The 24251-nt window shown below is 45.4% G+C and overlaps 6 protein-coding genes across 30 annotated transcripts in view; 2 read left to right on the top strand and 4 right to left on the bottom strand.

The window, feature by feature from the left end:
- LOC117583486 (protein lap4) overlaps positions 1 to 16485 on the bottom strand; it is a 64766-nt gene extending 48281 nt beyond the window's left edge. For 14 of the 25 annotated variants that reach the window (XM_034271804.1, XM_034271814.1, XM_034271813.1 and 11 more), the window contains exons 1-3: positions 16162 to 16484; positions 14732 to 15199; positions 8091 to 8208 (exon numbers count right to left, since the gene is read on the bottom strand). In XM_034271804.1, the coding sequence (XP_034127695.1) occupies positions 8091 to 8208; positions 14732 to 14893 (280 nt within the window). In that variant the 5' untranslated portion in view covers positions 14894 to 15199; positions 16162 to 16484. Of the gene's footprint in view, positions 1 to 8090; positions 8209 to 14731; positions 15200 to 16161 lie in introns of all 25 variants that reach the window. The other 11 variants (XM_034271797.1, XM_034271801.1, XM_034271811.1 and 8 more) reach the window with 4 other exon arrangements.
- Positions 16486 to 16838: 353 nt separating this feature from the next.
- LOC117583068 (fas-associated death domain protein) lies at positions 16839 to 17729 on the bottom strand. Its single transcript, XM_034271241.1, has one exon. It carries the CDS (start codon positions 17624 to 17626, stop codon positions 16919 to 16921), a length of 708 nt encoding a protein of 235 aa, XP_034127132.1. The 5' UTR covers positions 17627 to 17729; the 3' UTR covers positions 16839 to 16918.
- Positions 17730 to 17783: 54 nt separating this feature from the next.
- Positions 17784 to 18011, top strand: LOC117583069. The gene has a single exon (XM_034271242.1). The coding sequence runs from the start codon at positions 17831 to 17833 to the stop codon at positions 17933 to 17935; it is 105 nt and encodes a 34-aa protein (XP_034127133.1). The 5' UTR covers positions 17784 to 17830; the 3' UTR covers positions 17936 to 18011.
- Positions 17901 to 19885, top strand: LOC117583066 (pre-mRNA-processing factor 17). The gene is made up of 3 exons (XM_034271238.1): positions 17901 to 18641; positions 18713 to 19191; positions 19256 to 19885. Exons 1-3 carry the CDS (start codon positions 17936 to 17938, stop codon positions 19787 to 19789), a joined length of 1719 nt encoding a protein of 572 aa, XP_034127129.1. The 5' UTR covers positions 17901 to 17935; the 3' UTR covers positions 19790 to 19885.
- Positions 19886 to 20081: 196 nt separating this feature from the next.
- On the bottom strand, positions 20082 to 22297 carry LOC117583067 (transmembrane protein 181). The gene is made up of 7 exons (XM_034271240.1): positions 21745 to 22297; positions 21430 to 21686; positions 21295 to 21375; positions 21133 to 21232; positions 20794 to 21071; positions 20629 to 20731; positions 20082 to 20567 (listed from the first exon to the last, which is right to left on the bottom strand). The coding sequence occupies exons 1-7, from the start codon at positions 22193 to 22195 to the stop codon at positions 20191 to 20193; spliced, it is 1647 nt and encodes a 548-aa protein (XP_034127131.1). The 5' UTR covers positions 22196 to 22297; the 3' UTR covers positions 20082 to 20190.
- A 181-nt stretch (positions 22298 to 22478) lies between these two features.
- On the bottom strand, positions 22479 to 24218 carry LOC117583046 (NADH dehydrogenase [ubiquinone] 1 alpha subcomplex subunit 10, mitochondrial). Its single transcript, XM_034271208.1, has 3 exons — positions 24102 to 24218; positions 22736 to 23867; positions 22479 to 22667 (listed from the first exon to the last, which is right to left on the bottom strand). The coding sequence occupies exons 2-3, from the start codon at positions 23864 to 23866 to the stop codon at positions 22572 to 22574; spliced, it is 1227 nt and encodes a 408-aa protein (XP_034127099.1). The 5' UTR covers position 23867; positions 24102 to 24218; the 3' UTR covers positions 22479 to 22571.
- Between the last annotated feature and the right edge of the window lie 33 nt (positions 24219 to 24251).

Raw genomic sequence — 24251 nt, 5'->3', positions numbered from 1 at the left:
ACAGATGCCATAAGAGTCAAGAGCATCAGCATCAGAAACAGCAGCCCCCCAAACATCAGTCAATCCGTCAAGCAAAACACTCAGCACGCATTGAGATCCCGCTGTCGGCCACAGACAAATGGACACAGCAAGGCGTCACACACACACACACACACACACGGACGCATATGGGGCAATCAGAAACATATGGGGGATTGCTTTTGCTCTTGCTCCACATTACTCTCTCTCTCTTTCTCTGGAGATGCGATGCTCAGATGTACGGCACAGTTGGCGGTCATTAGATGGAACGACGACGACGACGACGGTGACAAACAATTCATTGACCTTTCATGGCCCAACGATAGAGATAGAGAGTGGCCGAAAACTGGGGCAACATTTTTTGGGAAACCCATTAAGAGAGACGGGAAATGACGGGAAATTAGAGGAAATTCTTTCGACCAGGCGGCACCCAACTGGGAAGTAAAACCGGAGGGTAATTCGTAATCAATTTATGCAATTATGCAACACAGTGGCACGTACAGAGAGGCACACAGGCGGCATACTTCAAAGAGACATTTATTTAATCATTTTTATCATATATTATCACGCTCTGTAAAAAGTGAAAGAACGATCCAAAAATAGCATCCGAAATGGTGCAAAATCGGGAACAATGTGGCAGATTTTTTATAGCGCTGATAAATTTCACCAACAAAAAAGAAAACACGAGAACGCAACAGACGGAAGCAAAATCTGATGGATGGGGTGCAGAGCAGCAGCAGGAGGAAGAACAAGGATCAGAGTGGATATATCGACAAAGAATTTACCCTCTAATGGGGCAGGATAGAGAAGATGTGAAACTAAGCGCAAAAATTGTGAACAGAAGAGTTCGGATTATTTCATTCGCATAGGGAAAATTCTTATAGCAAAACGGAACCCCTACTTTTATGCACTTTTGTCGTAATATCCCACAAATACAATATACCCGTTGGGTTTCTGCAAACATCAGATATTAATAAACGGATGCGCAACGTCAGCAACGACAACAGCATTGTGGATGGGGAAAAACCAAGAAACGAAATGACGAGGAGCCGCGAGGGGGAAGATATTCACATGTGAAAATTCTTTTCAATGTCATTGAACGAAGAAAAATTTTAAGAGCATGCCCGCCGCCGGCAATAATCACACTGAACATCGGCGAAAAATGAAATGATTTGTCAGTATATCAAGGCAATGGCGAGACAGAGAGACAGGCAGAAAGACAGACAGACAGGCAGGCAGACAGAGGGGCAGGAGGAGGAGGAGTTGGCAGGTTTTTGAGGTCATCGGTGTATGTGTCTCAATAGGAAGACTGCACTTAATGAAGATGATGTCGAGAAGGATGGATATGCAATGCATATTTCATTTGTCAGGGCCTTTCAATCCCTGCCTTGAATCCTGCCCTCTGCCTGTGCCAGGCAGCAGGATAAAAGGATACCTCGTTATGAGCTGCTGCTGCTGCTGCTCCCTACTCTTCATGGCACATTGCCATTTCGCTTATTGCATCCTATCCATGCAGCAGCCACCAAACCGATGAAAAGAATGGGGCAGCGGAAGCAGCGGGGGAAAATCATTGGAGAGAGTCCTCTCATTGTCGTCTGTCTGAGCTGCAATTTTATGGCTTTGACTGTGGCTGTGGAATTGTGAGAAAGTGCTCCTCCACAGAGTGCTGCTAAATCCCCAAGCGTCAACACCAGGAAAATGGTTTTCCGTCACGGAACGAGTGCCGCTGCGGGCGAGCTGCCTTTTGTGGCTGCTGCTGCACTGAGCCGAGAGCATAACGTGGGGGAGGGATAAGTGATAAGTGGAATGCCTCTTAATTGTTGCAAGATTATTGCTTGCAACAGGTGCCACTCAAACGATGCACAGCGCATCTGTTTAGTAAAAGATTTTTAATTGATTTTTAAGCTTTTTCCCGTCCTTGGGATTTAAATCTCATTACTCAAGCCTCCTTTAGATACATTCGCTGAGATACACATCTGCAATTGACATTTTGAAACCTCTCTCAAAGTCCTTTGTTTCCTGCATGACATAATCAATTTTCTTAACATTTTTCACTTAACCACGACCTTTGGACAGCTGTGCCAAATTTAGCGGGTGGCTTGTGGAGTTTGCCAATCAGTGACACAAAAACAGGTTCAAGCAACAAACAAAAAGTGTTAGCTAACCAGAGGAGCTGTTTTGCCAGACATCTTTTAAACAGCTTTTCCATACTCAAACGCTGCGTTTCATGATACAGCTGAAAGCTGCAAGCTGCAAGCCATTGGATGTCGAGGAGTGATTTGTTTTTGATTTTAACTTAACCCTACCTTAAAAGCGTGTATTCTTTGAAATCAATGATTGAATCAATGGATATTCTAAGGTTTTTGCATACAAAGAACTTAATTTAATTTAAATTTGTGTATTGTGTTTGCTTTAAATAAGTTTGTTATTTTTTGGATCGAGTAAAACATTGTTTTCTTTAGGCAATTGAATAATTTTGCTGCTTGCTGCTTGATGTTTGGCTGTTGCCGTGTAGAATCGCAGAAGGCGGAGGAGGCGCTGCCAACGTTTGATTTGTTATTTTTACAGTAGAAGAAGAAACCGATGGATGCCTCGTGCTGCCGCCTGTTGCCGCCTGCCTCCGAGTAGTTTTTAATTGCCTGCCCCTTTTGATGGTGGAGGGAGTGACGTCAATCGTTTGCCAGTGAAACAGATCGGAAAGGTGGATCGTAGGCATGGATTTGCATGCTTCAATGATTTCTTCAAATTTTTTCTGATTCTTTTCTGACATTTTGATTTAGTTTTTGTTTAATTCTATTAATTATACAATTCTTTTTTGGGTATTCGTTGTGTTTGTCCATCTGTCTGTTTGTTTGTTTGTTTGTTTAGTTGGCACATTGAAATGTTCCCATCACTTGGACTTTTGGTGCTGGATACTTCACTCATTGCTTGTTGGCCAATTTCTGGTTCATACAAAGTCATGGCCGCTAATGGACACCACGACAAAAGCTTTGGACTTTGATTTTCTAGTCTTTGTTCTCGTTGATTCCTTTCTCCCCCGAGTTTTGCTTCTTTTTTTAAGGCCCATTGGCGGCTTAAATTTTCATTGTACTTATCTTTTATTTGTGTGTTTGCTGGCTGCTGCACTTGGGGCCACATTCTGCCAGCAAAATGAGCACGCCACTTGAATGGAGGCGCCGCCGCGAGGAGCAGCGAAGAGCACCGCACTTTAACTTTGACCCAGTTGACGCCTCAATTGCAACACAACAACACAGCAGCAGAGAAGAAGCATCAAGAAATATTATAGTTGTATGACACACATTTTTGTTGAAGGCAAGTGGAGGAGATGTGTCGCCTAAGGGCATGACTTTCAAATGGCATTTAATTGAGTTTTTTTTTTGTGTGTTGGCCCCAAGGGCCAAGGGATTGTCGCAATCAGCTTTACGTAGTATAAATATAGGAGGTTCTCTCTCAGAGATATAAATGTAGTTCCCATCGTTTCTATTGCTGGGAAAGCTGATTATGGCAAATAATTACATTCCACAATCGAAGACCGCATCTCAACTTTCCACTCTAACAAGTCAGGGAATCAGAGACAGAGAGAGAGTGCTGCTGCTGATGATGTTCTCTTTCTCTCTATATCGAAACCAAATTCCAGTTGAATAAATCACAGAATTTCCACTATTGATAATATTATGGAGGAAGTCGACTCTCCCCTCCTTCCCACTCCACTGCTCCCTCTCCCCTCTGCTATCTGCTGCGCTTCACGCCTCGTCACACCGAGAATCCATTCGATTTGAAAAACCGAATGACAAATTCCCCCCTCCAACTGAATTTGGCAACAGTTTTGCCACCACACCAACCAAACGCATTGCCAAGTAGCCTTAAAAAAATACGTACCATACTCGGTCGTACCACGAAATATTTGTTATTTAATAAACCCGACACACAGCGACTGACTCTTCCATAAACAACGCAACTGCATTCGCGAAAATATGTAGCATGTGCAGCAACGATATGGCGAAGCGGTTGGGAAAATGTAGAAATAAATGCGTTGCGACAATAAGGATACCTCTTAGCAATCAGTGGGAACAAGCAAATAGAACCAATGAGAATGGCTGCCATAATCGAAGACAGACAGAATGCAGGATACAGGCACAAGTCAAAGCCGAAGCGAACAAGCAAAGCGAGAAACCCTAGCCACAGGCAGAAGCTGAGCAACCGTGAACGCGCTTGTTCTAATTTTATATATTTAGTTCTTTCTATCCTACAATATCTTTCGAAATAATTACAGAATGTAGTGAATCAATCAATCTACTCAATCTTCAATCTCAGAAAGTCTATTAAAGTCTTCGAAAGGGTATTAAATAATATACACATGAAATGCAGGAAAAACTACACTTATGCATATGCACGTCCATATAATGAAAATAGAAAACGCAAAACGCAAATTAACAAACAATTAGCAGCAGTCTGCGAAAAAAATAAAATACTTTACACAGCAGTAGCGACAGCAGCAGCAGCGCCCTTTTGGCTCTTGAGGTCTTGTAAGCGGGTCAGAAATTGTCATAATGATTTACGTGCACAACTCGCGACGAGTGAACGACAACGACGACGACGACGACGACGACGACGACGACGACGACGACGACGACGACGACGACGACGACGACAAACAATGACACCTGTACAGGGGCACACACAGTGGGTGTCACACGAATAGCACAACAAACATGCACACATTTTTGCATTGAATTTGGAATGGCCAATTCGTGGGACAGCGAGGAAATATTTCATGTATTTCGTGTCAAAGTCGTGTTAAAAGGAAATGTAAATGCTATTTATACAAAAATCATGAAAAAGAGAGTTCAGTTAAAGATATCCCATTAAGTATAAGGCTCAGAAGGGTCACACAACTCGGCTAGCTTTTTAAGCAAGTGTTCCCAAAAGCGTAGAAAATCTGCATTAAGTTTTGTACCCAAACAAACAGCATTGCAAATTGGTTTCTGGCAAAGGGCTGTGCTGCTTATTGCTGCTATTATTTCGAACACAGCTGTGTACACACAGCACAGTGCCGTGTATAAGTACATGTAAACACACCCACCCACACCCACACCCACACCCACACCTACAGCCGACAACGAGCGATAGGGGAATTTCATGTTTTTATTAGAATTGTTTTTTTTAGCCACAGTCGCGCGTTGCAATGTGACAATGCGGCTCCCAGCTGCTGCTACTCTGCTGTTGCTGCAACAAATTCTATTGTCAAGTGCAGCAACAACGCGAACTCACGGACTTGGCTGTGTGGCATGGCCATCTATTGTTGTGGCAACATGGCAGTGTCAGAGTGGCAAACAAGGATGGCTGTGAGTGGCAAAAGCAGCTAAAGTACAAATCGAGACGGCTAATTTGAGGCGAAAATATAATCATCAGACTGTGCGCTGCGAATAGCAATGAAGAAATAAATGTGACAATAAAAGAAACGAAAGAAAGGTGTGCCCACAGAGAGAGCGAGAGAGAGAGAGAAAGAGAGAGATAGGATGGCATGCCACACACCTGTGCGACAGCAAAACGAGTTCTGTTCCCCGAAAGCGGCCAACAAAAAGCGATTCAATAAAATGTGCACTTGAACGGCGGCGGCGTGTGGCAGCAATTGAATGTGAAAGGTTTTCCCAGAGAAGTGGAGTGGTCCCCCCAATGCCAGTCCCCTCTCCCCACCCACACACCGTACATATCAGAGCGGGAAAAGTAAAGAAAAGATCTTTTAATATTTGCCTGATCGACTTATCCGCTCTTTTGCCGGCCATTAATCACACAGATACAGATACGAGGCAGCAGGCGGATAATCGCTAAACTTTTTTACGTGGGCGCCGGCTCCTTTCACCTTCTGGGATGCAGGAAAATTCAGCTCAGATTTCCACAACCATTCACTTGGCCTGCTGCTATCGGATGGTGTGGAGTGGGATGCGGTGGTTGTTACCGGTCATTTTGTGGGTCATGTGTACAAGGCATAAAGTGCATAATCAGCAGTGCAACCCGATGCCGCATGCCGCGACGCGGTGCCAAAGTCATCAAACCTCAAATGCTCGATCCCATTTGGGTAATGAGTGCACTCAATGAGTATCGCTCGGGGATGGTAATGCAATATTTGGTCAAATGAAACCTTTTTAATAAACCCCTCATTTTGGTTGTAATATCAGAAACGGAAACGGGAAGGGAAGCCCCGACGAACTGACTTCATACACTCAGAGAAAGTTAGAAGGAAGCGGTGCGCTCTCTTCCAGTGTGGCTAAGCAGCAAAGGGTAAAGCGAACGCGCTATCTTTCTAATTGTTCCTGTGCAGATGGCTCTCGCTTCCAGTGAGAATCGACTCAAACGTTTCTTTCAGCATCTTTTTCTGCTAGTGTAGCTGGAGAGTTCCATTCGATGGGAAAGAATTGTGAATGCATAAACCATGATTCGTACGATATCCGCTGTTGCAGTTGCTGTTGCCAGGGTTGCCATGGCAGTAGGAGTTGGCGGAAGGCCCGCCTTGTTTTCCCCTTGTTTCCCCTTGCAGTTTGATTTATATTTTCTGTGTATTTTTCCATTTTTTGTATTTATTTTCTCATTTATTTTGCTACAAAACGGAAGAGTGAAATGAGCAAGTGGATATGGGTAGAGCGGCGCTGCACTTGACTCCAATTACTGTTTACTGTTTACGGATTTACGCTTGCTTAAGCACAAAATCCATATGCTATGAAAAAAAAAGAATCGTATCTCTGCGATTCCCCAACTGAATCAAATATCTGCATCAGTATCTGTGTGTGCGGGGGTGTGTGACTGTGTCTGTGGCTGTGCGAGTGCATTGGAATATGACACAAATTAAAAAAGTTATACAACTCCGACGGGTGCTTCCTCCTTGGAGGCCAGAGCAGACCTGAAAAGAGCAGCTCCCGACGGATGTTCGGGGCGGCGGCAGAGAACCTCTTTCTGCTCCCTCACTGTGCACTTTTTTGGCCTTTTCAATTGTGCTGAAAGTTGGGGGAATATCATGCTGTGCTGAGAAATTTTAAGAGGAAAATTCATTCTCAGGTACATTCTTTAGAAAACTGCAAAGCAGACGGAAATATATATTCATTTCTAGACATTTTCATTTTCTTTTACCGTAGATAAATTACTTTACGAATTCCACTCATTTTGGATCCATTAAACTATCATATTAAATTCCAATCAAATCATTTTTTAATCAAATTAAATTATTTAACGTATTTCAGTATCAGTCAATCAAAAGACTAGAAAACTAAATCTAAGCGATTGCAACAATTAAACGTGAAAATTCTTTGGCTTTGCAGGCCAAATCATTTAATTAAATCATTTCAAAGAGAGATTCAAGATTTCATAGCAAAAACACAAGCTGAAGAGAAATATGAGTACGAGTTTTGGCATTTCACACGCATTTGAACCCCAGTTAAAGCAATAATAATAATCATAAATCACGTAAAATCAGTTTTATTCGATGCACATTCAATTATTTGATGTTATTTAATTTCATTAAAAGAGGAATGGATGTTTTAATTGAATTAGTCGTTTCAATTGATATTGATTTCTGGCTGAAAATACATGAAACATATTTCCATCACTCAAAGTCTCACTGGTAGAGAGCTAGCGGGTAGAGTTTCACATATTCTATGCATATTTTTAATAATTTCTGAAAGAAAAAGCCAGAATGATGGTCCAAAAATCCCATCACTCAATTAAACAAACATAAAAAGTGCTGCGAAGCCACACTGTGAGAGGGTGGCAAAAGGTGTGCGCGTGAGACACTTTAATTAAAAGTGGAAATCCCCTGCTGTGTCCTCCCTGAAACTTTTCTCATCGTTGATACAGAATCATCAACCGCCGCACGATGCATGCCACAGTGCATCCGTTGCATGTGGCACTCAATTTGTATATCAAAACCAAGCATTTCAGATGCTGCTGCCTGTCAATCCATCAATCACTCAATGATTCATATCTAAGCAGCAGCAGCACATCCAAACAGTCATTTTGTCTGCCACAAACACTTGTTGCATGCCCCAACAACAAACAAACATTAAAGAGCAAACACTTACCATTGCGTGAAACATCAAGCTCGACAAGATTTTCAAAATTTTGTATATCCGGCGGCAGGCGTCCAATTTCATTGTCACTCAGCCCCAACTTTCTCAGGCGATGCAATCGAAAGAAATTCTGCAAGAGAAACAAAAAGAAAAGAAAAGATTTAGACCTCAGAGCACGACACACAAGACAAAAGCAACAACAACAACAACAGAGTTACCATTCAAATGTCATTCGGCAGCATTCGATTTCGCCAAAAAGAAAATGGCATTGCATCTCAGTTTAGGGACTCGCTTTTCGTGGTCATAAATCTCCTTCAAGAGTTTTGTCATTTGTTTTTGGGGAGCCGTGACCCAAACGTCGAGTCGTCCATTAGAATGGAGCCACGGATCGATTCGGTTGGAGGAGCCTCCTCCTGTGTCTCTTGGCTTTGCTTTCTTTTCCTTCAGACAGACATGGACACAGACATGGCAATGGACAGGCGGGAGGGGGGTACATGTCGCCAACAATTCATTTATGAAAACTCACGACTTTGATTCGCAAATAAATTATGTCGGTCTGTGTCTAGCTTTTGGTACTTTCCAAAAGTGAAGGGAGTCCCGAGACCCAAGAGCCCACAGACCCCCAGACTCCACTGACCTTCCTTCAGTGCAATCTGGAGTACGGACCCATCTCTTTCACATTCCCATTTCCACTCCCACATTTTCACATTTGCACTGAGTCATAGACCTCAAGGTTAACAGCCGCACCGGGTGGAAGGCGGCGGTCGTTGTCGCTGCCTCCTCTTTTTATCGCCCCATTGTTGAGCCCCTCGCAAACATTTGTGCCACCGCAAGAATAATAATAAAAATAATTCGTAGTTCTCGTAGTCATCATAAAGTTTATTAAATTCCTCTGTTTTTGTTGTATTATTGGAATACCCTGTAATAAGTGTAAGGGGTATATTGGGTTTGCGTAAGGGTGAAAATCTTGGAAAGGAGAGACCCAGAGAGCGATGTCTCCTTCTACAAGCCTGAATGTTAAATATGTGAGGCTCCTATTCTGTATAGAACTATCTTGTTTAAGTACAAACTAAATTAAGCATCTATCAAGGGTACAACACAGTCGCAATTTGTATGCCCCACATGACAATGGAAATATGAGTAGTGGGCAATGGCAATTCAGTACTGCTGTCTGAATGGGCATGGGCAGCAGTCTGCTGCCTTTGGGGGCCGTGACTCAATGAGATTGTTGACCCACTGCCAAAGAGACTTTCAACACACTGAGAAAACAGAACACAAGCGAAATTCCACACGAAACACGTAGATACTCGTACTCGTACCTTTTGGACTTACAAATCGAAATGGAATTCAAAAGAATGAAACTAATTATCTCTCTCTCTCTCTCCTTTTGGGGCCACACAACCAAGACAGAGAGCGAGAGACAGACAACGAATGAACAGCCGGGAATTTGGAAAGACAAAAGCAGTTCCAAAAGCTTAGAGGGGGTGGCACTGGGCACTCCATTATTGTCTCTGTGTTCTCGGGCTTTTACCTACCGCAAATGTGCCAGATTCTCTTTGGCGAAAACACACAAACCTTTCAACGAATCATGCGTCAAAAAGTTGCAACTGTCAGCGAAGACAAAAGGCGACACAGAGGCACCCCCAAAAACAGAAAAGACAAAAAAAACAAACGAAAAGCGTACAAAAAACGTAACTTGCATATGAAAATGGCCCAAAGCGAAATGTTTGCTAAGCGACGGGCAGCAATGGGGTACCGGGGCGGGGCCAATGGCCGAGCAATGCAACAAAAGGGAAAAAAGCAAAAAACAGAAGGGGCAGAATGGAAAGCAGAGGCATTTGATACTCTTTAAACAAGCGCTGCAATAGCAACTTAACCGAAACGGAAAGAGTAAATCGATTTTAGAAATTCCTAAAGCCCAAAGTTTACTAAAGTTTTTGGCAACATATTTTCGATTTTTAAGTATCAATAGGGGTGTTCATTGCCTACAAAAGGGTATCCAAAGTATCCAAAGTTTAGACACGCAAGAGCCCATGGATGACAATAAAAATGAATGTGAATTGTAAAGTTTTCAGAGCCAAGTGCTGCTGGCAGGCACCACAAAAGAGAGGCACATGCTGCCACTCAGCCATGCCACACAGACCCGCTCTTCCTCTACTGCCTCTCGCCCTCCCTTTGCCATGTGCAACCCACGCTTGCAAGTTTCAGCCTTACTTTTGGGTTGTCTGTTTGCCTCTCTTCTGGTGCATGGACCATAAATTACCGGCCGGCCAACAGACACCGGCCGGCAAATGCAATGTGGCAACACAACCTACCAGTTTTCTATGCCACACACTCACGCAAAGCGTCACAGCGAGAGAGACAGAGAGAGAGAGAGAGAGAAAGAGCTAGAGACTGACTAGAGCTTGGGGGCACACGAAGACAGGCACAGGCACAGGCACAGCCACAGCCACAGCTACACTTTTACTATTGTATCTAGTTGGAGCAGGCGCACAGCAAGCGACAGAAGGCACTGCCACGTTTGGTTGCGACACGACAGCAGCAGCAGAGAGGACTGCTCTGTTGCATGGCATGTTGCGTTGCAGCCTGAATCCCAACCGATAATTTAATTTTCTGCCAAATGCATTTTATAAACGAATCTTTTTGCCAATGCAGCTTGGACAACAATTCAATTTTCTGTTTGGTTAAAACCCAATTTGTGTGCCTAATGGAATGTATCTGCTTTTAACTGGGAAACAGTATCTGAGAGATACATCTGGATGGAGGCGCAGCTGCAGCACTGAACCATGACAAGGCAGTGATGTTCTCTTCTCTTCTCTGCTGTATGTAAATGCCAATGCGCTTCGCTGGATTTGAGCAATTTTTTAAATGTTTTTTTTTTGTTTGTTGTTGTATCTGCAAGTGTAATCTACACAACGAATGTATCTGTATTTGTATCTGTAGCTCTCTTTCTGTCTCTGTTTTTTGGGGTTGTGTGTGCATGTTGCAAACGACTAGGCGCCCAGCAAACAGCAGCCCCAGAGACACAAACACACGGATGGACACACACTCGTTCGGTGGCCTGTGGAAAACGAGTTCTAGATACATTTGGACGACGCATCTGAAGCGTATAACCAGCTGAGAAGCTAGAACCAGAGACAGACAGACGAGTGGGCAACAATTATGTGGCCAGAGATGGCGGCAGAAAAGCTTCCATGGAGCCATGAAGCCACGTTTAGTATTTCACGCCGCACTGAATTTTCAGATACACAACAGCAGCAGCAGCAGCACCAGCAGCACCAGTGGCAGCAACAGCATTTGTCAGCAGTTGCAACACCACTTGTAGATACACAGAAAATATACAAACATGTGTGTGTATGTGTGTGTGTGTTTGCAAATCCATGCAGATGGAGGAGGAGGAAGCTTCACACTGGTGGCGCATCCACACAGTCTGTGAGCATCTGTGCGCCTATTCCAATCTGTACATCTTCATTTTTCTATTCAACGCACACACAGAGCAGTAACGGCCAACCAACAGATACAGTATCTATCTGCAGCACCAGATGCATCTGTGCTTGTTAACAAACTTTCTTTATGGGCACAGCTGCTGGCGCTCACAATTTACTATCTTTCAAATGCAATCCCATTAAGTTTAGCATCTTTCAGATGCAAATAAAGAAATTGCAATGCAATTTGCCATAAATCTGAGTTATATCTTCTGTGAGAAATCTTGCCAACAGTTAAACTAAAGCTCCTCTCTCTCTCTTTTCAACTGTATCTACGTATCTTTGTGACTACGCAAAAGCTAAGCAGCGCCTCAGCTACGAATGCCATTGAGAACAATTAAGTGGAGAGCAAATTCAGAGTATATTCTCGTATACGAAACGCTGGGTAACCGGTTTTAAGCAGCGCTAAAGATAGATCTATCTATGGGTTGCAGAGGGTAGAAGGAGAAGGCAACACAGCGAGATGAAAAGTCTAGATTCTGTGTGTGACGAATGGAAAAACTAAATAGAAACACGAAATAATAAAAGAGAACACACATTCCACAGGTGGAAGTACAGTTCGTAAGAGAATAACAAATTGGGATTGAAATTAAAACTACAGGAAAATGTAGCTCCGTAAAATGTATCTATGGAATGTGTTAATACACAGAAAAATTAATTATCTCTATTACATACTGTACAACGTGTTTATTTAATGAGTTTAATGAATTGACTACTTTCAATTTAGGTAAATAAAACAATGATTTATTCATTTACTTGCTTTTGCTGAATAGTTGAATAAAAGTCAAAAGTTTTTTCTTTAGCTGCTGCTGCTGCTGTTGTTGTTTTTTTTTTGTTGTCAATTGGGTTTTCTCGTACTCGAACGCGAATGCCGATTACTGCCCAAAAATGATGTCATTGCCGCGCTGCCCTGCTACTGCTGCTGCTTATTTTCTGGGGCACTCTTTCGTGTGTGTGTGTGTGTGTGTGTGTGTGTGTGTGTGTGTGAGTGTGTTCGAAAAAATGTAAAAAGGGAAGGCAGAAAGGGGGTGCACCTGTGCTGCGACGGCTTCAAGTTTCGTAAGCCAAGAGGCAGACAATCAGGCAAGGGACTGGGACGCCGGCACTGGTTGTGGATTGTGGATGGGGGCAATGCCAGGGCGATAAGGTGGCGATTACCTGGTATCTTATCTTTGAGCCGTGACTAATTGGCCCAAATGAATGGAGGTGGGACCCACAACCAGTCAGTCCTTCGCTTGGGTTGGGGCATCGGGGCGAGGGGACACTCTTCTCTCTCTCGCTCCCTGCCACAAATTTCAGTTTTGTTCTTGGGGTAGGTTCCGCACCCCGTGAAAGCAAAGCCATTTCCCACTTCAATTTCCCATTGCCACAATTGTGTTAACCGAAATGAATGGGATGTAGATTGAAGTAGATTGAAGCCAGAGAGTTGAGTGGGAACGTTTTCCCCTCTATCGATGGCCTACTATTTATTGTTGCCTCTGACAACGCGGAAATGTGGTTCTGCATAGAGCGACAACAGCAACAAAAAAAAAGGGTTGTCCGGAGGCCCCAGAACATCAGCACATCCGTTGCTGCTGCTGCTGTCTCCCATCTCCCGTGATTGCTGTGAGAGACTTGTGTCCATTGTGGTAGCTCCACAAGAGCAGCAGCGGCAACAACTTGTGGCGGCAACGGCCGTTGAACGTTGCTCTAATAAAACTGTGTCGGACTTGTGGCAGACATGAATTTGCATTAGAAGTTCATTAGTGAAAGGAGGAAAGGAAAGGAGCAGGAGAAGCAAAAAGACTCTAGGGTAAAACTTTAGCCACAACAATCGCATGGACAGCGACCGCAAATAAATTTGCAACCAGAGTACCAGAAGGGAGGGCTGCTGCTCTGCGGCTTGAGTTGCAATTGTTGATAGTACATACATATGTACTTAAGTACATATATTTTATAGTAATCCGCCACCCCCCACTTGTTGCTATGTCAACGTAGCTGCTTCTTCTGTTTATTTCTCTCCTACCCTGCTCCACAGAGTTCTCAGAGTTTCAGCTTGTTTGTTTGTTGTTTATTCGTCTATCCGGCAGATACTCTTTCACACACACAACAACACCACACACTCGTAAACTCGAGACAGGCAGACCGCTGACACGACAGAAATCAGAACCAGAAGCCAGAATATACAAATGCAAATAAATTGCAGTTCAGCGGAAGCTTTAAAACTATTTAGTTTAAACTAACTACTATTTAACTATTTTTGCAAAAGGGACAAAAATATAGGAAAATCCTCCACAAAAGTGAATCAAAGCTGGATCGTTTCAGAACTTTCCTTCACCACAAAAGACACTCCTAGAGTGTCCACCATTATCATAGGGGCAGCAGCACTTGCCTATTAATTGGTATTACAGCCGGTGGCTTTTGATGTTGACACAATGCCCAAGAGTACTCGTATCCATGTATCTGTGTATCTACAAGTTGCGTAATTGTAGATTCAATTATGCATGCAACGCCGGCAGCCAACTGGCAACAGCCCACAGCCCACAGCCAGCCCCCAGCCCCATGGCATGAACTCAATATTAAAGCTTGTGCATTGTTAAATCTTAAAGATGCCACATACCCAGCCACAGTCACTGCCCCAGCCCGCTCTCTGCATTAATTAAAGACTTCCGCTCGGACGGAGTCAACACAGTCTTTTGTCGTAATTGTTGTCTGCTCGCAAATGGTGGATGCGCTTCTCCATTCGAGAAGATACAGAGATACTGAAAGATACTCGTTGTGCGCCAGGATGCTGACCAAAGTAGACCCTAGGCCCCGAGGGTCAATGTCCTTCAAGGAATGTAAACTACGCGCCGTCAACCCCCTCTCGTCGTGTCGTCGCTGTGAGATGCGCAACAAGGTCATCCAGCCAGAGTTCTGCTCAGAGGTACGGAAAGATCTTGCTGGACAAATTTGTTTGTCTATTTGTCTTATGCTATCTGTCCTTAAGATAACTGCATAATGGATCGTTCGGTTTGTTCATTTAGATAATTCGATGGAATATTTCCCACTGGTGTAGCCATTAATATTTATATTATGCACTTCCCAAACCACAACAGAATTCTAAAGGTTCCGCCCAGAGTGAATTTTATTCAATTTCCCCCACGCAATTTTGAGAGCCATGTCATCTGCGGCAGCACACACACTCACCTTGGGCAAATCCCTGATGTGATTGGCGTCCAGGAAGAGCTCCTCAAGGGTACGTGAGTAGCGTAGTATCTCCTCGGGCACTTGCGGCAGGGAGCAGTGGCGCTTGTCCACAAACTCCACCTGCCGGTTGCAGCCCTTGAAGATTGGAATGCACTTGAACATCGCGTCTGGTCGGTTTATTGGTCGTTAAAGTGAATCTTTTAGATTTTATATTCGTTTTCTTTTTTCTCTTTTTTTTTAGTAGTAGTACTTTCCACTGTGGTTGTTGCTGTTGTTGTTGTCGATTGTTTTGGGCCCTGGCTCAAACAACAGCATACACGCAGAAATGGCCAAATTGTTGCCACATTTGTTGGTTTGGCACTTTATTTGACTTACACTCTTTTTTTATAAGACGTTTTATATATTTACACGGTTATGTTACATGAATTATCGCACACTTTTTGACCACATTTTGGCCACACATTTATTCTGTAATTTATACAAATATTTCATTAGCTTTCATTTATTTTTTAAACAATTTATTTTACGTTATCCACGGGCTTTACGTTGCTTTTGCGTTATGACGTTATGCGAAAAATAAACGGCAAAAAAAGGTAGCAACAAAAAACGCACAAAGAAGAAGAAACGCAAAGAAGAAGCAGAGAGACCTTGTCGCTGACAACAACAACGGTGTGGAGTTGTTTTTGTGCGATAGAGGGAGACAGAGAGGGAACAAAAGAGAGACACTCAAAAGAGAGCGCGTTTTTGGAGCGGAGTCCTATGAACATGAAATTGTTTGTCGCTGCAAATGTGTGTTTCTGTGTTTGCGTGTGTGTCTGTGTGTGTGTGTGTGTGTGTGTATATCAGTAATAAGAGAAATAATGAATAATAATCAATTCTAATTGGCACTTAGTGGAGGCCTGGAGAAGGGAAAAGGTATGAGGGGAGCCAGGGACAGAGACACTTTATGCATTTCATCACGTAGTTGATAGTACGGACGCCCTCACATTTGTTGCTTCTCTTTCCACACAAACAAACACAGGGGCCCTCAGCCAGCGAATGAGCTGAGAATGGAGGAACAAAGGGGAACATTAAGAGAGGCAGACACACATTCCAAGCGGCATAAAAGTGGGAAAATTATAATAAAAAGCGAAAGAGAGACACACCCAAAAGTCGGAATTACTTTTTGTGAGCTATAGTACATTTTAGTGTATGATACTTGTTAATTCCACCGCTGTGCAAAGAGCGGCGCGGCGTATGTTTTGGAATTTACACACAAATCGCACACACTCGACCCACACATACACATACACATACACACGCTTTTGCACACGTTTACGCTGCGCAACAACAAAACGCTGGTCTTAGGCAGCCGAAAAAAGAAGCTAAGGCGAAGGAGTGAGCGAGACGGGGCTCGAAATCAACGACAGCATTTTCTAGGTGTTTGTTACCACTTTTCGCACGCTTTAACACGTTTTGGCTGCCTTGGACACTTATTGTATCTACTGTACAGGAAAAAAACACCAGAAAAACGCAACAACAACAAAAACAACGAACGCGTACGACAATCGCTAAAATTCACAGGCACGGCACACACGGCTATTTGTCGTATTCGACTTCGATTTTAGTTAAGTTTTACCCAAATCACCGCATAGTTCGACAATCACGACACTTGTGCCATTTATTAATATTTTTTGTATGGTCTTTCGAAAAAACCGCGCGTCGTGTTCCGCTCGGTTAAAAAGAAATGGTTGACGGATGACGGTGGAAAACAGACTGGAAAAAAGACTGAAAGAACAACGGAATTGGGAAACAGAAAACTAGTTCCCATTGTGAATTGTTAATTTGTCCTATTGTGAATGGGCAATATCGAAAGGGAAATTTTCGACACGAAATATACTGAAGTAGCAATCAGTAAAAATATACCGAATGAGCCTCATAAAGAGTCCATAATTTTGAAAGATTCGATACCCTACATTCGTCAATATACCCTTAAGATGTAGTTTAATAGACGAATGAATATAAATTTGTCCAAGCGCAATTTGAATATAAAGTATTTATTTTATGATTATCTTTATTGGTCATGAATTGCATTAATTATCGGAAGAACATAAAACTACTTTAAAAGTTCTTTGGTTTCCTGGTTCAACTGTTGTTTTGTATTATTATAAATCATTTACAGTTAGTTTAGCATGCAATCTTTCCTCTTCAGTGGGACATTATTTGCTCCACCTTCCTCTTTATGTCGCTCCTGCCGCATTCCGTCAAGGCTCTGCAGAGGCGCATAAGTAAATGTCTAGGGTCATGGCAATCGTCCTCCTCGATCAGGCCAAGTAGATGTATAATTTTGGATTTGAGATCACGTGGATATCGCTCTTCAATGTCGTCCATGGTGCCCTCACCAATGCCCGCATTGCGCCCAAATTGTCGCCAGAATCGCCCAAGTTCCTCGGAGATCTTATTGAAGACAGCCGCCCGTTTGCGATCCGTGAACGCAGTCGGTGTCACGTAGTTTTGCTGTGGCGATGTCGGTGCAGGAGTTGCAGCCACAAGTGGAGGTGCCTGGCTGTTGTGGCTAACGCGTAACTGTTGCCTCAGCTCCTCCGCCATTCGCTCTTCTTGGTAGAGATTGATGGGTTCACGGAGTTCCGCCTGTCCGCGTGTCTTGTAGCTGTCGAGGGCTTCGATCAGTTTCGGTTTATGGAACGTCATCTTGTGGAGGGGCTCGATATTTTCCTGGCTCAACATATCCGCACGTTCCAAAACATCAATTAGATCTTCAATGGTGCGAATGGAGTCGAGTTTTCTCCTTGAGTTGATGTCCAACGCGAAGATCTGCTTCAGCTCGTTAATGTCGGCAGAGCCCTCACAGGCAATTTTCTTTAGGATGTCGTAGGACCATTGATGTCCAGTCATGATGACTAATGCTGTCTGGGGACGGAAAAGGTCGGAAAAGAACGAAACGAGTGCGTAAACTACTACTTAAACTTTCTTTAATTTGTTTAATTTTGCTATAATTTTAGTTTGTTTATCTCAGGGTATATTTCAGGGGTATATTTCAGTATATTTCCGAGGGTCAGACGGGTCACACTACTGCAAAATACATTTCGGGCCACTTTGATGGAAATTTCTATAAACGTTTTTGTTTTCCTACTGTACACCCTTATCGTTATCTATCTTCAGCACTTTGTTAACAAGTACACCGAGTTTGTGCGCAGCCTCTAAATGTTGTGCCTGCAATCCTACGCCAGCTCCTCCGAAGGGGACTCCGACCATGAGGACGCCGCTGGGGCAGCAGCATCAACCGCTGTTCCAGCTCATCTGCTGCCTGTAGACAAAACACATTCAGTTTCCTCGGCCATAGCGGTATGTGCGGCGCCCGTTGTGGTGCCGATTGGAGCGTCTGCAGTTCCGCGTACCCTGGATCCCACACTCAAAGAGGTAACATACAATCCGCGCTACGACGAAATGTACGCGCCCGTGAAGGGCCCCGACCACCCAGACCTGACGATGCAACAGCGAGCACCAAGAAACACGCTGGCCGGATACGTGGAGAAGGCGCACATCAATGCCTTTGAGTTTGAGAACCAGAGACGAACCTTTCACACGTACGGCTATGCTCTGGACCCGAGCGTGGACGAGGCAGCCGATGGGCAGACATTTGTGGGAGACCTGCAGTCTGCATACGATGACAATGGCAAGACGGTCTTTGAGGCGCCCAAAGCAAAGAAAATGCGCAAACAGGAGAAGAACGACAAGCCCGATGATATCGAGGGATTTCTGGGTCCGTGGGGCAAGTACGAGAATGAGGTAAGTGTGGCCAAGCCGAACGAACAGGAAAGGGCCGAGCTGGACGAGCTGCTGTCCAAGCGGCACAAACGCGGCCGCATTCCCGAGGATAAACCGCTGGAGGAGAAGGCGACACTGCACAGTGAGTATGCCACAGGATAATATATTAAAAAGAAAACGCCTGCTAATACTAATATTTTCTTCTGTGTACAGTCAAGGATGCCTACGACTACCAGGGACGCTCGTATCTGCATGCTCCCCACGATCTGGGTGTGAATCTGCGCTCCAATGCCCCGCCACCGAAGTGTTTCCTACCCAAGGCACACATACACACCTGGACGGGGCACAACAAGGGCATATCCTCGATACGCTGGTTCCCCAAGACGGCACATCTGCTGCTGTCCGGCTCCATGGATTGTCGCGTCAAGCTGTGGGAGGTGTATGGCGAGCGACGCTGCATACGCACATTCTCGGGCCATCGGCAGGCCATCAAGGACATTGCGTGGAACAACAAAGGCTCACACTTTCTGTCCGCCTCCTACGATCGTTACATCAAGTTGTGGGACGCGGAAACGGGCGATGTGGTCTCTCGCTTCACCACCCGCAAGATGCCATTCTGTGTCAAGTTCCATCCGGATAATAGCAAGCAGCATCTGTTTGTGGCCGGCACCTCCGACAAGAAGATCATTTGCGTAAGTTCAAATTGAAAGAAGACTGATCTTCAGCTCACTTAATCCATATTTATCTTATCCACAGTGGGACACACGCAGCGGGGATATTGTGCAGGAATATGATCGGCATTTGGGCTCTGTCAGCACCATTACCTTTGTAGATGACAATCGTCGTTTTGTGACCACCTCGGACGACAAATCGATGCGCATTTGGGAGTGGGACATACCCGTGGACATGAAGTACATTGCGGATCCCACTATGCATTCCATGCCGGCGGTTACCTTGGCACCGAACGGCAAGTGGATGGCCTGCCAGTCGCTGGACAACAAAATTGTCATCTTCTCGGCACTTAATCGCTTCAAAATGAATCGCAAAAAGACCTTCACGGGGCACATGGTGTCGGGCTATGCCTGCCAGCTGGACTTTTCGCCAGACATGAGCTACCTGGTGTCGGGCGATGGCGATGGCAAGTGCTACATCTGGGACTGGAAGACAACGAAAATGTACAAGAAATGGCAGGCGCACGATGGCGTTTGCATCAGTGCTCTGTGGCATCCGCACGAGGCCAGCAAAGTGGCAACTGCCGGCTGGGATGGACAGATTAAATATTGGGATTAAGGCAAGACGTTCGGCAACAACATAATTTCTAACTAGATGTAAGAACTGATGTATAAAATTGATTGATTATATGGCATACCTGCTCTGTAAAGAAATGCGAGTCTACGAGGGAATAAGGCGAGGAAGGAAGAGTCGCTGCTGGGACTCGAAAAAGTCTCGAATGTGATGGAAAGATTCATAGCATGCTGCCTTCCGCAGACGCTTCTTATTTGAGTTGATTGATTAAGGAAATAGTTTTAAATTTTCCTCGATTTATTTTGTTTTAAATTTCAGGAAATTCGTAATATTTATTTAGAGATTATTGAAGATTATTTTGTACAATTATTTAAACCCCTTCCTGCACTCTACCAATGGAATATTTTTTGGAACGTCTCTAGCTACTTCTCGTCTCCCTCCGCCAATCAATCGCTGTCGTAGTCATTTTTGCCACCACCACTCCCACCTACCGAGGTGAGTGGACGTCGCGACTCCTCATCGGAGCCATAGACTACATCCTCGTCGGAGTCGTCGATCATGGAAATAGCAGGATTGTCCTTGGTGACGGACAGCTCGGCCTGGGAGAAGCGTCCATCGGGGGAGTACACATACGCCATGGTGTACAGATAGAAGTTGAGGAGACCGTAGAAGCACATGAACTGAGCGGAACTGCGGTAGGTGGTGTTCAGCGAGGCCACAAAGTTATCCTCCAGTATGCCAAAACCAAAGCGACTCGTCGTCACCGTGATGGAAATGGCCAGCACGAAGAGCATCAGCAGCGTGAGGAACTTGAGGCGCATGTCTGTCAAAATGGAAACAATTAGAATGAGTGCATTGGAGACTTTCCGAGTGGAATCTCTCACCAAAGTAGGGCATGGAGCGCAGCTCGGTGTAGGCGCGGAGCAGCAGCAGCACCAGATACAGCACATACATGCAGCAGGCAATGTAGAAGAACAGCTTGAAGCCCTGCAAAAGACAGTGCAGCATGTAAGAGAGGAGCTGCAGCAAGGAGCTGGATCCCTACTCACATTGTAGTTCCTGGTGTCCACGAAATGACTGTAGGTGGGGTCCCTTAGCTCGTTGCACTTCTCCCAGGTGGCCAGCACAATGGCGCACAGCCAAATGGGCAGGACGACAATTACCTTGACCAAATAGAAGCGCACAAAGCTGCGCTCGTTCTGCCGCAGGCCATGGTAGATGCACAGCCAGAACATGAGCAGGGCACAGAGGAAGGAGGCCTGTAGTATAGCATCCAGCATGCCAGGCAGCCAAGAGTTCATTAGGAATATCAGCGGAAAGAAGGGATCTGTGAGGTAGGGATAATTAATATCCAGCAAAAGGGTTACAGAACGTAATGCGCGACTCACTGTCGTAGAGCAGAAGCAGCGGCAGCAGCACCGACAGCCAACGCTGTTCAATGGACCAATCGTATACGGGATACTTGCGCAGGGTGTGGGCATACCAGCACTGAAAAAGGATCCAGGAATTAGTGGAAATCTCTGACTGACAAGTCGATGTCTTTAACTTACGATAACAATAAACGTAAACAGCAGAAAGATGCACCTAAACCAGATCTCAATCTGTGTAAACTCCGGACTGTATGTCTTGAACTGTAAGAAATTAAATAAGTATAAGGAAAAAGGACTAACCAGCGGCTAACTCACATAGAAGGTAATGCTGCGTATGTTGTACTTTTGATGAAACGACTCCAGGCCGAAGAACCGCACCGTGATGATGTAGTGGGCATAGTCGAGAAATCCCAAATGCATCACCGTAAACTCATCGCAATCGTTGCGCACACACACCAAGTGCCGCGTTCGATTGTGCGCCATGCCAGAGCCTAGGACGCTCAGCGGTTTGTGCTGCTCGTTGATGCCATCGATGGTTACGCTCACCTGAAAACTCTTGTCATAGCGCTCATCTGTTGAGGGAAGAGACATCAGAGAGCAGACAGAGTAAACCTGGCAGCCAACACTCACCATCGTTGTTATCCGTCACCAGTTTGGCTATCAGCCAGAGCTGCTGTGAGTACGTGGTGGTCAGCGGTGACTTCATGGCAAACGGTCCCGTGGCCAGCACCGTGGGACTGTGTGCCAGCGTTGTGTTGGCCAGCACCTGCTGTGCCGTCAGCGTGGAAGTGCTGGTAATGGGCGGCCCTGTGAGGCCAATGATGATGCCCAGACCAAAGCAGGTGAAGAAGCCGAGGAACACCATGACAAACTCCCGCTTGTGCATCGAGTAGAGACGCATGTGCACGGATCGTTCGCAGCGATCGTGGTGGTAGGCGGGCGAGATGTACTTGCTAAAGTCGCTGAACAGATCGCTGAACTGCGACAGCGAGGACTTGAGGCGCAGCAGTAGGCCTCCGGAAGGCAGCTGGTAGGCATAGCCCAGACCAGAGGCATCTCCGTCCGAGTGTGGCTTGGCCATGATGGAAGTCTGGGTGTTCAAGTGCTAGTGCTGCAGTTCAATATTTTGCCTTTTGTTGTTCACCATTCAGCAAACTTCCTGCCCTGCTCCGTTTGTGCGCCTTTTGATGAAAAATATCGATTTTAGCCCAACTCTCGCATATGTTTTGTGTCTCCCCCGGGGGTGTGTGGCCGCTTGCACTGCGCCTGCGCACTGTTATCAATCATTGAAAGATAAATAACATAAAAAGAAAACAAATCTGATTTCCTACTCCCTCCCCGCAACCCGTGGACTCTTTCTTTGCTTTCCAATTAATTTTACTAGACTGTTTTTATTACATAATTAACACATTTCGCCAGATGATTTCAAATTCAAACGCTCTGCAAAAAGAATCCCTCTAGATGGCCTCGTTGATGCCAATCTTTGTCTTGGTGGCCAGACCAGTGTCACCCATGTCCGCATTGTAGCCAGGACGGAACTTCATGCCGGGTGCCTGCAACAAAAGAAAGCAAACACAAATTAAGACACGAAATTACGACAGAGAAAGAGCTTCGAGCTCACATTAAACCAAACATCACGCCAAATTTTGCTGTCGTCGGCACTGCGCAGCAGCTCGGGCACGTCGAAGCGTGGCACATTGAAGTAGTTCATCAGATCGGGCTTCTCATGGCCGTACTTGATGCGTGCCTCGCACCACTCGCTCTCCAGGGGGAAGCGCCAGTCGATCATTTTCTTGTTATGCGGATCCGACTCGTACTGGTTGAAGTCGATGCGCTCGATATCCTCGACGACCACCTCGGTCTCACCGCCGGCTGTCCAGTCGTAGATGAGGAGCTCCGCATGGTTGGCAATGTCCTTGAGATACTGCTGCTTGTACAGGGCCTCCAGGTCGCGCAGATACGCCTCGCTGAAGACCTTCGACTGCTGCTCGTAGTCCACGTTGCGGGCCTTGATCTGCTTCTGCACGACATCCACCGGCAGGTCCAGGTAGATCACCAAATGCGGCTTCAGCAGCTCCCCGATGGTGTTCTGACGAATCTCGTTGTACACGGAGCGGGCGCCACGCGACAGATAGCCCTGACGGAACATGGTCTCCATGAACACGAAATCGGAGAAGGGACTGCGTTCCAGGACAACGCCCTGGCCGGTGTTGAAAATATGCTGCAGTGCATCGATGTACTGCGAGTAGCGCAGCATGTACATGCGGATTTGGAACTGAGCGGCCAGATCGTGACTGGGATCCAGGCAGAAGTTGCGAACGTCATAGCTGCGGCAGCTCGGGGGCAGCTCGGGGTCCAGCTGGCGCATATCGTAGCCATATTTATTGATGAAAATCAAATCCAAATCCACAGCCGGAAAGTACTGCATGTCCAGCTCCTCGGCCAGCTCCTTGGCGAATTTCGTTTTGCCCGAGGCAATGGGACCCTCGACGCAGATCACTTTCGAGTTCTCGTCGAAGCGCTTGGAGGTCTTGTCGAGGAAAGTATTGAGTACAGTGTACTTCTTCGTCTTGTACGGATACGGTGGCTCCTTGGGCACACGCGGTCCGCCGCGCATTGTCTTGCCGGAGATGTTGCACTTTTGCTGGAAGGCGGCGGGAAGGGCGTTCGTCTGCGCCTGCAGCAGGCTGTTGGGGGCAGTGGCGCCGCGGCTGACGAGCCGCACTAGGCCAACACGAAACACGGCAGTCATTCTGTGGGAAAGCAATTAACAGTTAGAAATGTACATCAATATAAACAATAATATGTGTCCGCTGGCACTTCTCCGTGTGTTACATCACAGGAGCAGTCGGTATTGATCCGTAATTTCCCGTCAACGTCGTCGCTTGCAGGACCTGAGGAAATTGGTTTTGCTCCTGCTAGTCTCGGCTTTTGGCTGGTTAATCGACCGCAAAATTTATTTATACATTTCCCCTGATTTAACTCACTTTTCAAGCAAAATATCTTAAATCTGCCCAAAAACAATATCGGTCGGTGTTGGAAAACGTCTACGTCTCGTTTCGATTGCAGCACCAAAGCAGAGCTGTCAGCCCTATAAAAGAATGTACTTCCGAATCTACAATTGAAATACATTTCAA

This window comes from Drosophila guanche, unplaced genomic scaffold, assembly GCF_900245975.1.
Source record: "Drosophila guanche unplaced genomic scaffold, DGUA_6, whole genome shotgun sequence".
Lineage (NCBI taxonomy): Eukaryota > Metazoa > Arthropoda > Insecta > Diptera > Drosophilidae > Drosophila > Drosophila guanche.
The sequence above is the reverse complement of the archived record's forward strand: the minus strand, read 5'-3'. Positions and strand labels throughout refer to the sequence as shown.

Coding starts and splice junctions, on each gene's coding strand:
- LOC117583068 (XM_034271241.1), bottom strand. CDS start 17,626: ATGACTGGACATCAATGGTCCTACGACATCCTAAAGAAAATTGCCTGT.
- LOC117583069 (XM_034271242.1), top strand. CDS start 17,831: ATGGAAATTTCTATAAACGTTTTTGTTTTCCTACTGTACACCCTTATC.
- LOC117583066 (XM_034271238.1), top strand. CDS start 17,936: ATGTTGTGCCTGCAATCCTACGCCAGCTCCTCCGAAGGGGACTCCGAC. Junction 18,642..18,712: donor GGAGAAGGCGACACTGCACA/GTGAGTATGCCA, acceptor TTCTGTGTACAG/TCAAGGATGCCTACGACTAC. Junction 19,192..19,255: donor CCGACAAGAAGATCATTTGC/GTAAGTTCAAAT, acceptor TCTTATCCACAG/TGGGACACACGCAGCGGGGA.
- LOC117583067 (XM_034271240.1), bottom strand. CDS start 22,195: ATGGCCAAGCCACACTCGGACGGAGATGCCTCTGGTCTGGGCTATGCC. Junction 21,687..21,744: donor GGTGACGGATAACAACGATG/GTGAGTGTTGGC, acceptor TTCCCTCAACAG/ATGAGCGCTATGACAAGAGT. Junction 20,568..20,628: donor GCGCTCCATGCCCTACTTTG/GTGAGAGATTCC, acceptor CCATTTTGACAG/ACATGCGCCTCAAGTTCCTC.
- LOC117583046 (XM_034271208.1), bottom strand. CDS start 23,866: ATGACTGCCGTGTTTCGTGTTGGCCTAGTGCGGCTCGTCAGCCGCGGC. Junction 22,668..22,735: donor GGCGTGATGTTTGGTTTAAT/GTGAGCTCGAAG, acceptor CTTTTGTTGCAG/GCACCCGGCATGAAGTTCCG.